Consider the following 15,297-nt stretch of genomic DNA (forward strand, 5'->3'; position numbering starts at 1 on the left):
GACAGAAGAATGAGTCTGCTCATTGAAATTCTGTCCACTGCGCTTCACAGGCCCTTAATAGGCAGCCTCTGGGGTGGAGAGGTAGGCCTACAGTAGAGTAGTGCAGATTGGGCTGTGGATGACTCACGCTGCTATCCTCCAGTGAATATCTCAGCATCATGACTTTGCTCTGCACAGTTACAAAGTTTGGATTCCAGGGCTGAGATGCTTCTTGGAGAAAGGGAGAGAGCACGCCACACAGTGCTTTATGTCTCTGGAGGCCGGTGATAACGACCAACGGTTCATTGTGCACTTACTCAGAATCACATCTGCTTTTACAGTTTGGCTCAAAGACAACACACCCATCCACAGATAAGAACAATGCATAAAAAGAGTAGAATAAGTCAGCAGTGATAGATCACCATAACTCCTCTTTACGATGAAATATATGGAGGTGCTTACAACTGGAACATTTTGTGTGATGCACACCAAAACACTTTTACAATTTCCCTTTGCAACAAAAAGATTTTGCCATTTAGCCTTTGAAAATAACATTTCCTAATAACCCGCTGTGCAACATAATTCATAGCAGATTAATAGAGCGTAAAGCCTTAAAATGCTTTTTCAGCTGTTTATTCATGGTCCTGATGAGAGACAACCATTCCAGTCATAATCTTGACAGCATATCACAAAGCAATCCACAATATGTATTTTCAGAATTGTTTGTGAATATCCGGTTGCTTCCATAAGCATCACTTGGACCTTTTAAAGGGTAAAACTGACACCTATATAATGTGAGTCTGGGATTTAAGTAGTGGATCGAAAGAAAAGAAAATGAATCGGCAACTAGTTTGTTTATCAATTCATCGTTTAAGTCCCTTTTCAGGCAAAATGCCAAGCTTCGGATAGTACCAGGTTCTCAAATGTGAGAATTTGCTGCTTTTCGTCATCTTACATTAAAGTAAACTGAATATTTTTGGGTTTGGGACCGTTGGTCAAACAAAACATTTAATGAGGTCCTTGTCCTTGTGCCCTAGGATATTTGTGATGGATGTTTTCTGATGATTTATAGACCAAACAATTATTCATTCTAAAATAAATTGGCAGATTAATCGATAATGTAAACAACCATTAGTTTCAGACCTAGAAAGCCCTGGCATTAAGTGTTCTACAAGAAGAAAACAAATTAAATAAGATTAAAACAAATTGTTCAACCGGCTGCCAAAAATTGCATAAAGGCTATTTTGTCATCCTATATACTAGTCTTTCCCACTTAAATCCCTTTTGCTCTCTTTTTAAATTTTGTGCAGACACAAAGGCTGAGTGGAGGCTTCCGTGACGCAGCCTCATCACTGTGGCCCATATTCATAGCCTCGAGTTTCTCTTCACCCAAATGATTCATATAACATCATATTTTTCTTTTAACAACAGAAGACATTTATCTGTAGATGTGCAACATTTTGTGACTGGACTAAATGGCAGCTGAGATTTAGAGTGATCATCCCACTATAGAAAGACATCATCCATTTGTCTTATTGAAGGGCCCCTAAGCAAGACAACAAACCTCTCCCTTCTTCAGTGAGATGGAAACTGTGTGACCACATGTGGGTCCATGTATAAAAGAATTAAAATGTTTTTTTTTTTTTTTTTTTTCCATGAACCCACTCTTCATGCTTCACTCCTTTCCATTCCTTAAATCGCCCATATTAATTAGCTGTGCTTGTTTAGGAGCTCATATATATTTCAGCAGCTCGATTCATAATTCAGACAGGAACTTGAAAGATCACCTGAGTTGTAATTTTGCCACAATTAAGACGATTGTCTGTTTTTCTGCTGTGGCTGTGGATGGAGAACCACTGTATACGTCAACTGTCTGGAAGAATCTCAGAAGTGATGATGCAGTAAACTAATCGGTTGTGACATGCTGTAGTGTTGCATTGTGGGCCGCAGAAGGTGACTGGTTCTGGCTTACTTTCAAAAGGAGAGAGTGCAGAGTCTCAAACAAATATCTGTGTGTGTGTGTGTGTGTGTGTGTGTGTGTGTGTGTGTGTGTGTGTGTGTGTGTGTGTGTGTGTGTGTGTGTGTGTACCCTGCAGATGTTGTGAGTGTAAATTTGGCTTTTCATTCAGGAGATGTGAGCTGCACACCCATCAGAAGTCTTTCTCAACTTGTTTACCCCAGGATTCATTTTGAAAATCACATTTATCCTATTGTTTTAACTTGGTAAGATCACATGTTTTCAGTGCAAATTAGTTCACGAATCTCCCCCTGGCACAGAGCATATAAAATTGATGTTAGTGGAGTGGTGATTTTCCTTATAGGGAGATATTGTCATCTTTTTATTTTGAATATTAAAGCAAAGTACAATTGATTCAGCCTTGTTTGCAGGCATGTTCCACTGGACTGTTTCTAAAAGAGTGGAGTCTTTGAATTCCAGCATCAGACAGGATAAAGCGAGGAACTGCCTCAAGACGTTTGCTTTTGTATTCGTAGCTGAAAATGTTCAGTGGCGTAATGGGAAGCATGTGAGAGATGCTGCTGTTGCCTTTTGCTTCATGGAAAAGAAATACAAATGTCTAGAGCTTAAACAGAGATAATAAATAAGGTGTGTTAAGAGGAGGGAGGGAAAATGCAAGGTCAATATTAGAGCAATGCATCAAGATATGTCGAACAAGTCACAGAGAAAGAGAATTTTAACCTATGGAAAAGTGTTACAAGTGCACAAACGTACTGTTAGCATGAATTACATTTTATGACTGATAAAAGCTTGAACAGATTACACAAACAGCATGGGCTAGTATTATTCTGTGCCTATTTTAACTGTTCCTTAAGTTAAAACATAAGTTAAAGCAGTGCAATAAGGCTAGAGCGAAGAAAGAAAAGACAAAGTGCCTCATTCACCAAAGGTCCTTAGCCACACATTTTTCATTGAAGACGAAGTGAAACTGCTACCTTGGAGAAGAAAATCCATATTAATGCCTCCAACACTGTGTGATCAATTCCCTAAATTATCCAAAGCACAGAGCCCTCAGATATAATGTTTCATTTTTTCCCACATCTTCTTGATTGATCCTTGGAATTAGGGATAACGTCAAAGATAATTCTGTACCCCCACCGAGGAGATTAAAGTTTAGTTTCTCTGTCTGTCCGTCAGCAGGATATCTCAGGAACCTTGGAACAGATTTCTGTTAAATGTGGTGGACAGGACAGCCTCAGGCCAAGGAACAGATGATTAGATTTTGGTGGTGAGCTGGATCTAGGACTTCTTCAATTAGACAATTATCATTTTTAGCTGTGACTATAAAACTAACAGGGACAGAGACTTGATTTGACATTCATAGGGTGTGTTTGCAGAGTCACTATCAAGTGCCTGCTGCTTATAAATGAAATATCTCTGCTTTTCTCAGCCGTGCCTCAGCACCCATGTTTTAGTCATGGGAACTGCCTCTGCTTTTGTTTTATGTTTGTACCGTTTGTGTGAATGGGAATGATGTTAGGAAAACAAGGGCAAGGGAAAAACAAGGACTTATCCTCTGGACTAGTGAATTATAGGAAAATATGAAAAGTGAACTAGTGTTTTAAAAAGTGTTTTAAGGCTTTTAAAGCATTTTTAAGCATTTGACCTTTTTTAAAGGACTAGTTAGGCATTTTGTTTGCTTGCTTTCTTGCACAGAGTTGGACGAAAAGATCACTACTACTCTCACATCTAGGAACGGTTAGCCTAGCTTAGCATAAAGACTGGAAACAAGGAAACAGCTAGCCTGGCTCTGTCCCGAGGTTTAAATTTTTTTTTTAAATTGCCTACCAGCACCTCTAATACTTATTGCATATTTTTTGTTAAATGCAAAAACTGAAATGGAAAAACAAGTTGTGGTTGTAGGAGGGGTTATATGGAATGCCGTTTTATTCACAATTAAATAAATTAATAAATAAATACATAAATAAATAAATACATGATGAAATAAATAAATGAGGCAATAAATACATAAATAATTAAATAAATGTAATTATTTCATGGTACTTTTATTTCATAAGTCCATATTTATTTATTTCAAGAGACTTTTATTTTCCTAATGCCTTATTTATTTATTTCAAGAGACTTTTATTTTCCTAATGCCACATTTATTTATTTCACTCTTTATTTATGTCAAGCTCTTATATGCAAATCAGGGGGCGTGGCTATCTCACATTTAGAACAAGGTGAATGGGACTTCTTTGGCAGACCAACAACAGGACAATTTTAACAATTTTCGCCGTCTTATTCATCACTAAATTCACTTCTGATGTTTTAGGCGAGAAATTAACTGTTTAGATTTCGAATATAGGCAGTCTTGCGAAAATCGTTGTTAAATTGACAATTTGCTTCAAAGTTTTCGGAGTTGAGAAGCTCCATAAAGTAACGCAACAACCAGCAGTGCCTGCCCCGGCCGCTGGCTCGTCGCTCGGACAGTCTCGCTCGGACACCCCGCTGTAAACCGGAGGTCTCTCAGACCACTCTCGTAAATAAGAGGCTTTTATTTCGCCGTTGACGGATCGTTTGTTTAAATATCACAACACATGTCCATCATAAGATTAATGGGAACCTGGGGTTAACTGTCTTTTCGGAGTTAAACTCAACAAGCACCTGACAACCTCGCTAGCCAGCCGTCTTTCACACACACACCGCCACACACACACACACACACAGGGGCACAGCGCAGCAGCAGAGGAGAGAGTGGGTCACAGCAGTAAAATCAGCCCACTTCGTAGCCACAAACCTCACCCAGGCACGAATCACCCGTTTGTCCTGGTGGACCCTCTGCCCTGTTTCTGATGTATCGTACATCCCGCACAAACACAATAGTTCACCATTTTTGCTAGGTCTCAATATAATAACGGTAACTCTAGTCTTAGTGCAAGGGAGGGGGAGTGCTTAAAACCACTGTAAAAAGATCCAACTTTTCATATTGTATTCAGCAATTTGTTATAAAAAGCCATACAAAACAATGGTGGGCGGCTCTAATCTTTATGTTTAATAAGCACATTGCTTAACTTCATGAAAAATGTGACCTGCAATTTACACTTTAACAACGCCTCAGCTTTCGTGTCAACCCGCAGTGGACAGAGTACCACGAGCTGCCTGTTGTGGTGCTCTGTCAGGTCAACGCTAGTTGGTCATCTAGTTACCCCAGAATAGGTGACTGTGGGCTAGGCACACAGCACCGCAAACTGCCGGTCGTGGTGCTCCGTCAGGTCAGCGCTAGTTGGTGGTCTAATTACCCCAGAATAGGTGACTGTGCGCTGGGTAAAGAGTACAGTGTTCGCCAGCCTTTTTTTGCCCACGGCTCTGTTCTGAATGTGAAATATAGCCACGCCCCCTGATTTGCATATAAGAACTGGAAATAAATAGAGAGGGAAATAAATAAATGTGGCATTAGGAAAATAAAAGTCTCTTGAAATAAATAAATGTGGACTTATGAAATAAAAGTCTCTTGAAATAAATAAATATGGACTTATGAAATAAAAGTACCATGAAATAATTACATTTATTTAATTATTTATGTATTTATTGCCTCATTTATTTATTTCATGATGTATTTATTTATTTATGTATTTATTTATTAATTTATTTAATTGTGAATAAAACGGCATCCCATATAACCCCTCCTACAACCACAACTTGTTTTTCCTCATTTATTTATTTCATGATGTATTTATTTATGTATTTATTCATTTATTTATGTATTTATTCATTTATTTAATTGTGAATAAAACGGCATTCCATAGGGTTACAGTATGTGTTGCTCGATATTGCCTTTTAGACAGAGCCAGGCTAGCTTTTCCCAGGCTAAGATAAGCCAAGTGTTTCCTGAATGTAGCTTTAGATGTTAAGAGGGGTATATCGATCTTATCATCTAACTCTTGGCGAATAAGCATATTTCTAAAAATGTCAAACTATTTCTTTGAACCAGATCATTTTCCTACTTTGTTGTATCAATGCTTGCTGCTTTATGTAGTAAATGTAGTTTCTAAAGTCTCTTACCGTAGTGCATTCAAGCATTGTCTTGCATGGTCTCATTATAAGTAGTGACATCTTTCAGGCTGACCTATCAAACCCACTCCAATTACACCTGACACCGATGTTATGAGGACAGACATGTGTCACAGCATCACAGCCCTCCTCCACAGCCGATCATCCTAACTGACCTTCTCTTTCCTCCCTCTCTCTCTCCTCTTTTCCCTTCCTCCCCCCTCCTTCTCTCCTGTCCAGATGCAAGGTGTGCCGTCCCCCCCTCCTATCATCACCATCATCGCACCCACGCCCACTCCTTCCACGTTCCCTCTTACGACCGTCCCGCCCACGAACGTCCCTCCTTCGACCGTCCCACCTTCAACCGTCCCTCCTACGACCGTCCTTCCTACGACCGTCCTTCCTACGACCGTCCCTCCTTCGACCGTCCTTCCTACGACCGTCCCTCCTTCGACCGTCCCTCCTTCGACCGTCCCTCCTTCGACCGTCCCTCATACAACCTTTCCCCGCACGAGCGCCCCATCTACGACCGCCCTCCACAAGACCGTCCACCCCAAGACCGCTGGAACCCCCATCTCCGTGTGAACACCGGGAATCAGATCTACATGTTGGACCAGGAAGAGGTATTGCACTCCACACAACAGGGATACACATACTGGTTTTGCACAGATGGCACACCAGTTGAAATAAATGGGGGAAACATTAGTATTCAGTGTTTTTCCTGGCTCAGAATGGGCCTTTGCGCGGACACACAGTAAGTGGGGGGACTGGGAGTTCTCCCCCAGGAAAGCGTCAAAGACTTCATTTCTTGCATTCTGATACATCAATCTGACACCAATATATGGTGAAAAACGTCTTTTATTTATGTCAAGTAAAACACAAAATTGTAATGGCAGGTAACAAAATGGAATATAGTGCAATAAGGGGGTTTTCACATCAGGGACTTGGGCTCGGATCTGACTAAACTTGACCCGTTTGTTTAATTAATATGAACCGGGCTTGAGGTAACTTTTTTTTTTTTTAGGAGCACGTTTTGCTCCTAAGTTGAAAAATGTAGCAGTGACTAACATAAGGTAACTGCTACTGTTGTAGCTAATTTGTACAATAATACAATTGTGTTTATGAAGTATAATATTTCTATTTTGAAATAGGCTACATTCTTTTGATCAGTAATTTATCAGTGATGTTGAATATACAGTAGTGTAGCAGACCACCACGGTTCGGCATGCATGTGAACCAAAGCAGTGTTTAACCTTCATAGTGTAAAAACGTGACACTATGTGAATGGGGGGGCAGCAGAAAAACGGAGCAGGACGCTCACTGGGGTTTTCATGCGTAGGCCTACTCACGTACGGTTCGCATCAGGTGTTAAAACCAACTGTGCCAAAAGATAACATTTGACCAATATTTCACGCGACTACGAGATGTTCTTTAACCGGTCATGAAACTGAAATTTAATACTGATGCCATCATACGGCAGCGCAGCCCACCGCAGACAGACAGCCGTCGGAGCTCCGGCGGAGAGAGCTCCGCGCCAGTCAGCAGCGGCTTCTCGCCGCACCACCGGTCTGGCAGCATGGTCACCGGAAGAGTCCTGTACAGCCTGACTCTGCAAACGGAGATCCCATTAGCGCTAGCTTCACAGCGGAGCGTTCATGCAGCTTGGCTAGCTTATCAGCGCCAGCCAAAAGTGTAAAATATCAGCGTCAACGTTTTGGCGCTTTTGGTGACTTTCCCTTGGCGCTGACTAACAACCCCTTTGGGGGGTACCAAAACTTTCTCTATGCAGGAAAAACCCTAGTATTAGACCAAAACTTCAGAGCGGAAATTTATAATGTGAGCAAAAAAAAAACCAGACTTATTTTTCACCTTTTGCACTAAGTTTAGAGAGGATCTACCACTCTAATGTAAAAGAGAAGTTTATTTCACTTATTTTGACATCTAACACATTTTATCACAATATGTTGTGAGCTGGTAAATTCGTCTGTCTGAGTTTACCCGGAAAAATAAAGGTTAAACAGTCTTCATTATATAAATGTGTCAAAGCAAATATTAAAATATTTCCCTCTCCTGTGATGCAATATAGGTATTTAAATAGACATGGCATAACCTTTAACTATTATACGGTAAACTTTACACATGGTACTTAATATGCTGAATTATTACATGTTCACATCACATATTAAAGAGTGTTACAGCTAGTGCACTTTGAGCTGCAGTTCATGTATGAAAGGTGCTATATAAGTAGTAGTATTATGTAAGTGTTGTATTATTATTATTATATTATTATTATTGTTATTATTATTATTATAACTATGCTTGGGTTCTGATAGTGGATTCTATTTTGGATTTGTTTCCAAGTTTGTAAGAAACCCAGATGCATCAAGTTCTGACTCTATAAATTGACTTAAATCTGCATTAATTAGTTTTTTGGCCACATGAGGGCAGTGCAACAAGCTGTAAACATGATGTCCTAATATTACCATATGAACATGATGTTTCTGGCCACCTGGCAAATTTAAGTCCAATATTCACTCTACTTTTAGTTCTGGTCTCCACTGAATCTTGAGGGGAATATATTATTGTTTATAAAAAAATATTGATTGGTGCAGCTTTAAAACAATTTTTACTGTATCTCTTCTGTTTGTTTTGTTTTATTAGCAAAGGACAATATTCAAAGATTTCATATAGGATTATGATTGTATACAGATTTTATCTTACCCAACTCTAGTTACAGCTAGTTTAAAAGATGTGAGGAGTATCCGTACTGTGGTGTGTGAAAATAACATCCGTCCTCATGTCTCTTGGGGTAAAACATAGGTTGACAGCGTTCTTAGCATGGTCTGTTATAAAATAGTTTCACACAGTCTTTGCTACTTAAAGGACCCTCTTTTCAGCAAATATCTGTTAAAAAAGGAGGTCAGAGAGAGAATGTATCCGCAGTCTATACCAGAAACTAAAGCTTCCCTGGATCACTGTCGCCTCAGGCTCGCTTTTGGGGGTTCAGATTCAAGGGTTGTTAATTCTGTGGCAAGTTGTCTGTGGTTGGAAGCATTTGGTAATCCTCTGCATTGTTTAACTGGATCCTAACTGTGTAACCAGTAACCTCAAAGTCAAAAACACTAAACTGTGGGATCTATCTGTGATATACTGTATGAGTCTGTGAGTTATTTTTGAATGAAAGGTTGTTACTGTTTTTGGTGTTCTCACTTCCTCAACCTGCCTGATCTACGTACTTCTGTGTCAATTAGTTTCTTCCATTTTCTTGAGTGCTTGTAGAGTGTATTAACTTCGTTTTTACATGCAGTTGAAAAAAAGTCATAATTGTATTAGCTTATAGTTATTCCAGCTCAGCTGGATAACGAGTAAACAGCAGCACCAGAAGAGCTACTGGAGGGACGGTACGTTCCTCCCTTCAGAACGGAACAGAAGTAGGATAGTGTAGTGACTTTGCCCTGCTGTTGAACTCCCTTCCTCCTCATCACGGACTCCAACATGTTTACGTTTTAGGTGCTGACTCATCACCGTGGTGCGCCTGTGCCATGCCATGTCGCTTTTGCTTATCTTGCAATTAACACGTTTTTGATTTATTTAGTGTGAAATGCTCCCACACCTTTCTCTGCCTCCGCCGAGTGTTTCAGAACAACGTTACGGGTCTCTCCGGTCTCTCTCCGTATTTCCTCTACCCCCGCTCTGCTCTTTTTTCTTTTCTTTCGCTCCGCGCTGCTCCTCTCTGCGCTCAACTCAATTTTTTTTTTTATCTCTGCGACTATGTTGCCTAATAGTTGCGCGACACAACGAATCGATAATTAAATTCGTTAAACTTTGATTAAACTTTTTTAGTAATCAAATTTTATCGATTTTATCGATTTGTTGTTGCAGCCCTACAGTGAAACTGCTATCTTTTGCTGTTAAACCAGCAGAATATAATTGTGGAGGAATGAAAAAAAAGAACAATTTCTCAATTATTTCAATTCTGTGTTTCCCCACTTTTATTTTCAGATAACTTGAAATGGGCCTAGCTGTGTGTTAGTGATGATTAGCTAGACAGTTTTTGTCCGCACGTTTGTGTATTGATGTACCAAACACTGCTGCTGGTTGTGAGTAAAATCTTATCTTGCTCTCTAGGCCAGGAGAGGGTACTGTTCTTCAACTTTTCTACCTCTGCTTTGCAACAAAACTATTTCCACACACAAAATTACACAGTTTAAGGCAAGACTGCTGATTCATAACACCAATTATAACAGCACCATACAGTAAATGGACTGGAGCCATGTAAAATCCATAGGTCATTTCCCCAAATGTATTAGTTATTAGACCATATATACTCATACTGTAGTTTTTCATTTGCTTTAAAGCCCTAAACTCTGGCACGTCAGCACTTTATAGAAGTACAATGGATTACAGAAACAGCAACACATCAACCAACAGTAAAATAATAACATCCAAAACACACAATTCATTCTTGCTGGTTTCAGTGGCATGAGAAATACTTTAAATGCGCATGTTGTTCCGCTCACAACTGAGTAGGCTGTCCTTAATGTAGCCCAGGACACATTCCCCTACACACTGCTAAAAGAATTTGGTCATATGTGGCCCAGACCACCTCCGAATGTGGTCAGAGTGACCAGATCTCAAATGCATCCTCAATGCGTCCTTGGTGCATTCACACCTGTACTTAGAGCTGTCCACTAGTGATTGGATCACTCAGACCTTATTTTAATACCAGGTAAAAACGAACGATGGGGAAGCTGCATGTGGCGATACAGTTATTCTGGTATTAGGATGTTTGATCTTACTTTAATTGTATTTTATTGTTATCTGCCTCACTGTTTGATGTATTTTATATACTCTGTTTATTATACAGTATGTATTTGTGTACAGCGTTTGATTTAAGCACAGCACAGAGGTAAATTCCTATGTTCAGCTATGCTAGCAAGTCAATCAAGTAATGGATCTTCACGTGGCCGGTCAAAGCACACGGGTGGCGACTCCACTGTAGTGTGTGTGCACGGCTGCCAATAGTAGTTCAACTTGTCATTATTCAGAGGAATAGAGCATGCTGTGAACCTGATAAGAGACCTTGTACTGGTGTATTGAATGGAGAGCCCAGTTCAATTAATCAGAGCCCTATCCCTGTCTAATTGTGCCAATAAGGCAGCAGCTGTGAATGGATCGGAGGCAGGACTGACGTGCTGATAGCCGTCACCTCAGGGACGGCAAGAGGCGTTAAATATTCATGCTTGTCACTCACCTCATGCAGACCGGTTGTCTCTCTTTTCCTCTCTCTTTCTCTCTCTCTCTCACTCACACACACACACACACACACACACACACACCCTTCAATTTATTTCCATTTGTTTTAGATGGCTTCAGTGGCTCTGCAAAAAAGCAATCATACTGTACAATTCCATAGCTGAGAGATATGGAGAATCAGTGGAGGATCTTGTTTTTTTTTCCCCTGCCGGTGATGCTGCTTCCTGCACATTTTGATATCAGCCTTTCGCCTCTCTGATTTTCTGTTTGCTTATATGCTTAGCATCTGAGGTCAACATCATCTGTCCAATCCCCTGCTCTCTCTCTCTTGTATCTCTGCCTCCTCCAGACTCAGTCCTGATTTTAATGCCCTCCATCGATCCATGCTCTTACCTTTTCTCCCGTTCTCTCTCTCTGTTGCCTCCTATCTCTCCTCTTTTTATCTAATCCATCTGTTGTTCCATCTCCTCTCTCTCCCCCGCTACTCTGCCCAATCTCTCACTCTCTGCCTACCTCCCTCCCTCCCTCCCTCCTTCCCTCCCTCCCTCCCTCCCTCCCTCCCTTTGTCTCCATATTCATTGCTAAAACACTTCCTCTCTCTCCATGTTCTCTTTCTTAACCTCCCCTTTATCTCTCCTTCACAGTTTCTCCCTCTTTTCTGCCCTCACCCTTTCACCTCATCCACTTGCCCACTCCATCCACTTCCTCTCTCCCTCTCTCTGGGGTGACTGGCAGGAGTCTTTGGCTCTCCCACAGGCCACCTGTCTCTGTGCTCCTCACAGCTCTATTCATTTGCTGCTCTGTTTTTTTTTTTGTGTTTATCTTTTAAATGAATGACGGCCATCAGAAAGACGCAGCAGAGACATCATCCTGGAGAGATGAGGTGTCGCTTCAGGGAACAAGACTCCTCTGTTGTGTTTGAAATGTGTCACTATGGAAATTTCTGTTAATCGTGCATCTGTGTAGCTCTTGTGTTGTGTTCATTGAACTGTTTCCTAGTGATGAAGTGGAGGCACTTCATATGGCAAGAATGGGATTACACCCTCAGTGACATGGCTCAATTTAATTGCCAAGGATAATAGATACGCTGACAAGATGTGTTGTCGGAGTGGCACGTTATGACACTGTGCATCCAGGGCAAAATACCCTTGAAAGTTCAAGAAACGCCTGTGAAATTAAAAATGACGAGGCAAAACATGCCGCCTATAATTACAGTGCCCTCTTTTGCAAATCTTTTTTCCCCTTCTTGTCATTCAGTACAAATGAATGTGACTTCTATGCTATCTCTCTCAAGCTTCTGTACAGTATATGATTGGCAGAAAATTTTTTCCAGTGCAGTCTGAGCAAGAAAAATGGAAACGTGTCACTTAGAAAACAAGCAAATGTGCAGCCTCAAGCAGCAGAAAATGTCGCTTAGTGTTAGTCTGTCTGTGTGATCATAATATTATAAAATATTTTTGTGGTACAAATAGATGCAGTCCAACACCTCAAATATTAGCACAGAGTTGAATCAACACTTCTATGATGCAGTTATAACAGAAATGTAACACTTTAGACCTCAGAAAGGAACTCATTTATGCAGGAATTATGAATCTGATTACATGATATTGTGCAGCTCTTTTTTTATCCACCTTTAATACTACCAATGGGACACCCTGTTCATGTGTTGTTGCATTCTCTTTTTTTTCTTCTTTTTTTTACATTTAGTATTCAGTACTTGTTGGCCATATGTGTTTGAGCAGTGTACATTGCGGCTGCAGCAGAAAGAAGGAAGAGAAGTTTTAACTAGAACTGAAAAACTTGATAACTGTTAATTGATTAATCACATAAATCAAAGCAAAATGCCAAACGTTCACTTGCTTCGGCTTCTCGATTGTGAGCATCTTTAGCTTGTCTCTGTCTTACATGATAGTAAATTCAATATCTTTGGGCTGTCGGTCAGACCAAACAAGTAAATTAAAGATGTCACCTGGAGCTTTATGAAATTGTAATACAATATGCGTTATTCACTATTTTAGCACATTTTATAGACCAAATTATACTTTATTCATTGAGAAAAAAATCAGCCGATTAATTGATTATAAAAATGATGTGTGAGCAGCAGTGCAATAATGCACTATTCATGAGAATGGTAAACTAATAGATTTACACGTGTATGTGTGTGTGTGCCTCTAGCCTTCCTGGGGTCCTGTAGATTGACTGACTGATAATTGGTAACAGTTTGACGTTGGACATCTAATGTAATACTAATATGATCATATTTCACTTATTTTGACATCTAACACATTGGAAGACATTTGCAGTAGTTTAAGAATGTGGAATGTGTTAATGAAGCAGGCTGCTTATGGACCTCCACGCTAACTGGACCACTCAGCAAAATCGATGTTGGAAAAATCAATGCAGGCAATTGTGAGAGCATGTAATATGTTTTCTGGACCTGACATTCCTTTGACTCTTATCTTATCTTTGAGATCTGTGAGAATTCACTCCCATTTTTCTCACTGCTGAATCTCTCTGCAGGCTGCTCTGACTCTTTCTGGCCTGTAGGGGGAGTAAGAGGGCTGGCAGTGATGGCTGCGTACCCTCCTCCTCCTTCTCCTCCTCCTCCTCCTCCTCCTCATCTCACATTAATAGGAGCTGACAGAGTTTCATATACCACCGCCATGCACCAGTGCCCTGTCCCCCTGCAAGTCATGTGTCCGGGCTGCGCTAACCCCAACTGTGCCAGTGTTACACAAGACCAAACTGACGTGGGGCACAAGCCTTGTTTGTAAGTTTAAAAAAGAGCTGGGGAATAGCCACACTATATCACGTTAAGAAGTATGTGTAGAACTGTAGCAATTTCAAATAAATAGGATTGTTGAGTACATTTTGCTCTTTGGTAAAAGCTTTCCTGTGCCTGTCGGTGGTCCCATTTGCGGCTTTGATGGTGAATTTGAAAGCATTAGTGCATGAGCCGGTCTGCAAACAAGTTCCAGCACCTCGCTGGCTTTAGCATGTAACTACTGTTGTCACAGTGCATAAAGAGTGGCTCAGAGGTTGGATAGCATGTTTGCTTATGACCCTGGAGAACACATTGAGGTCGGTGTCGTGTGGGAGTTGGAGGGATTAATTATGTAATAAATGTAGGTGGGCAGTGATTCTCAGAAGAGAAGAGAGAGGTTGATTGTTTTAGTAAGATGGCTGACCTGAACCCCTGAGGCGATGTTAACAAAAAAGTCGTGGTATATGAGTAACCATTACATGCCACTTGAATAAAAATTGTCACTCACTCAGAAATAAAATGTTTTTCAAAAGGTCATCTTGTACATACAAGGTTTTAAATGGCTTTTATCTCAGCGTTTTGATTAATTCGCCTATCCCTGCGGATAGTGTACAGTTGTTGTTTTTTTTCTCCCATACTTTGGAGGCACCTAGAGAGAGAAGAAACCCAGGCCTAATTTGTCTCCTGCCAACTTACCAGGAGCATCTGCCAGATCTCGATGACCTTAAAAGTAATCCTCTGCCATTTATCAGTTTTATTAAGAAGGATTGTTTTTGGCCAGATCGGTCTCTGTGGTGTTTGGACACTTATGGGTATGGGTATATGTACTAATTGTTTACAAGAAAATATAATCAAGCACCTCAACTAACCTTTACTTTCTTAGAATTTATTTGATGGTGTTACAACAGCCTACAGTTGCTACAACCGTTGACAGACCTAAATACCTTACTTTGCATTCAACTTGCGAGATGTTTGTTTACTCTCACCTCTCTCATTTTTCTAACTGTAACAAAGTGACACTTAGTCTTGCCCACCATGCATTTTACCTGCATAAATCTTACAGGCAAACCGAGCACACTCAGGTCACAGTTTCAGTATAATATGAGTTTTCCTGCTTCTTTACATCATATAATGCTGTTTGCTTGTTGCATCAGCAGCAGTATGGTACTGTCGGTGTTGAAAAAATAACATGGTATTTTGGGCTTATGAAACTTTTCCTCCTGTCACCTTGTCCCATGGATAAATATGCAAAGTTAAAGACAAATACAAGGAACATGCGGTCAGATTT

At 40.4% G+C, this 15,297-nt stretch overlaps 1 protein-coding gene across 8 annotated transcripts in view; it reads left to right on the forward strand.

Annotated features, from left to right (window-relative positions):
* LOC114556704 (translation initiation factor IF-2-like) overlaps positions 1-15,297 on the forward strand; it is a 126,944-nt gene that overhangs the window by 36,355 nt on the left and 75,292 nt on the right. For all 8 annotated transcript variants that reach the window (XM_028579741.1, XM_028579735.1, XM_028579736.1 and 5 more), the window contains exon 3: positions 6,230-6,612. In XM_028579741.1, the coding sequence (XP_028435542.1) occupies positions 6,230-6,612 (383 nt within the window). The remainder of the gene's footprint in view (positions 1-6,229; positions 6,613-15,297) is intronic.

Source organism: Perca flavescens, chromosome 6, assembly GCF_004354835.1.
Source record: "Perca flavescens isolate YP-PL-M2 chromosome 6, PFLA_1.0, whole genome shotgun sequence".
Taxonomy (NCBI): Eukaryota; Metazoa; Chordata; class Actinopteri; order Perciformes; family Percidae; genus Perca; species Perca flavescens.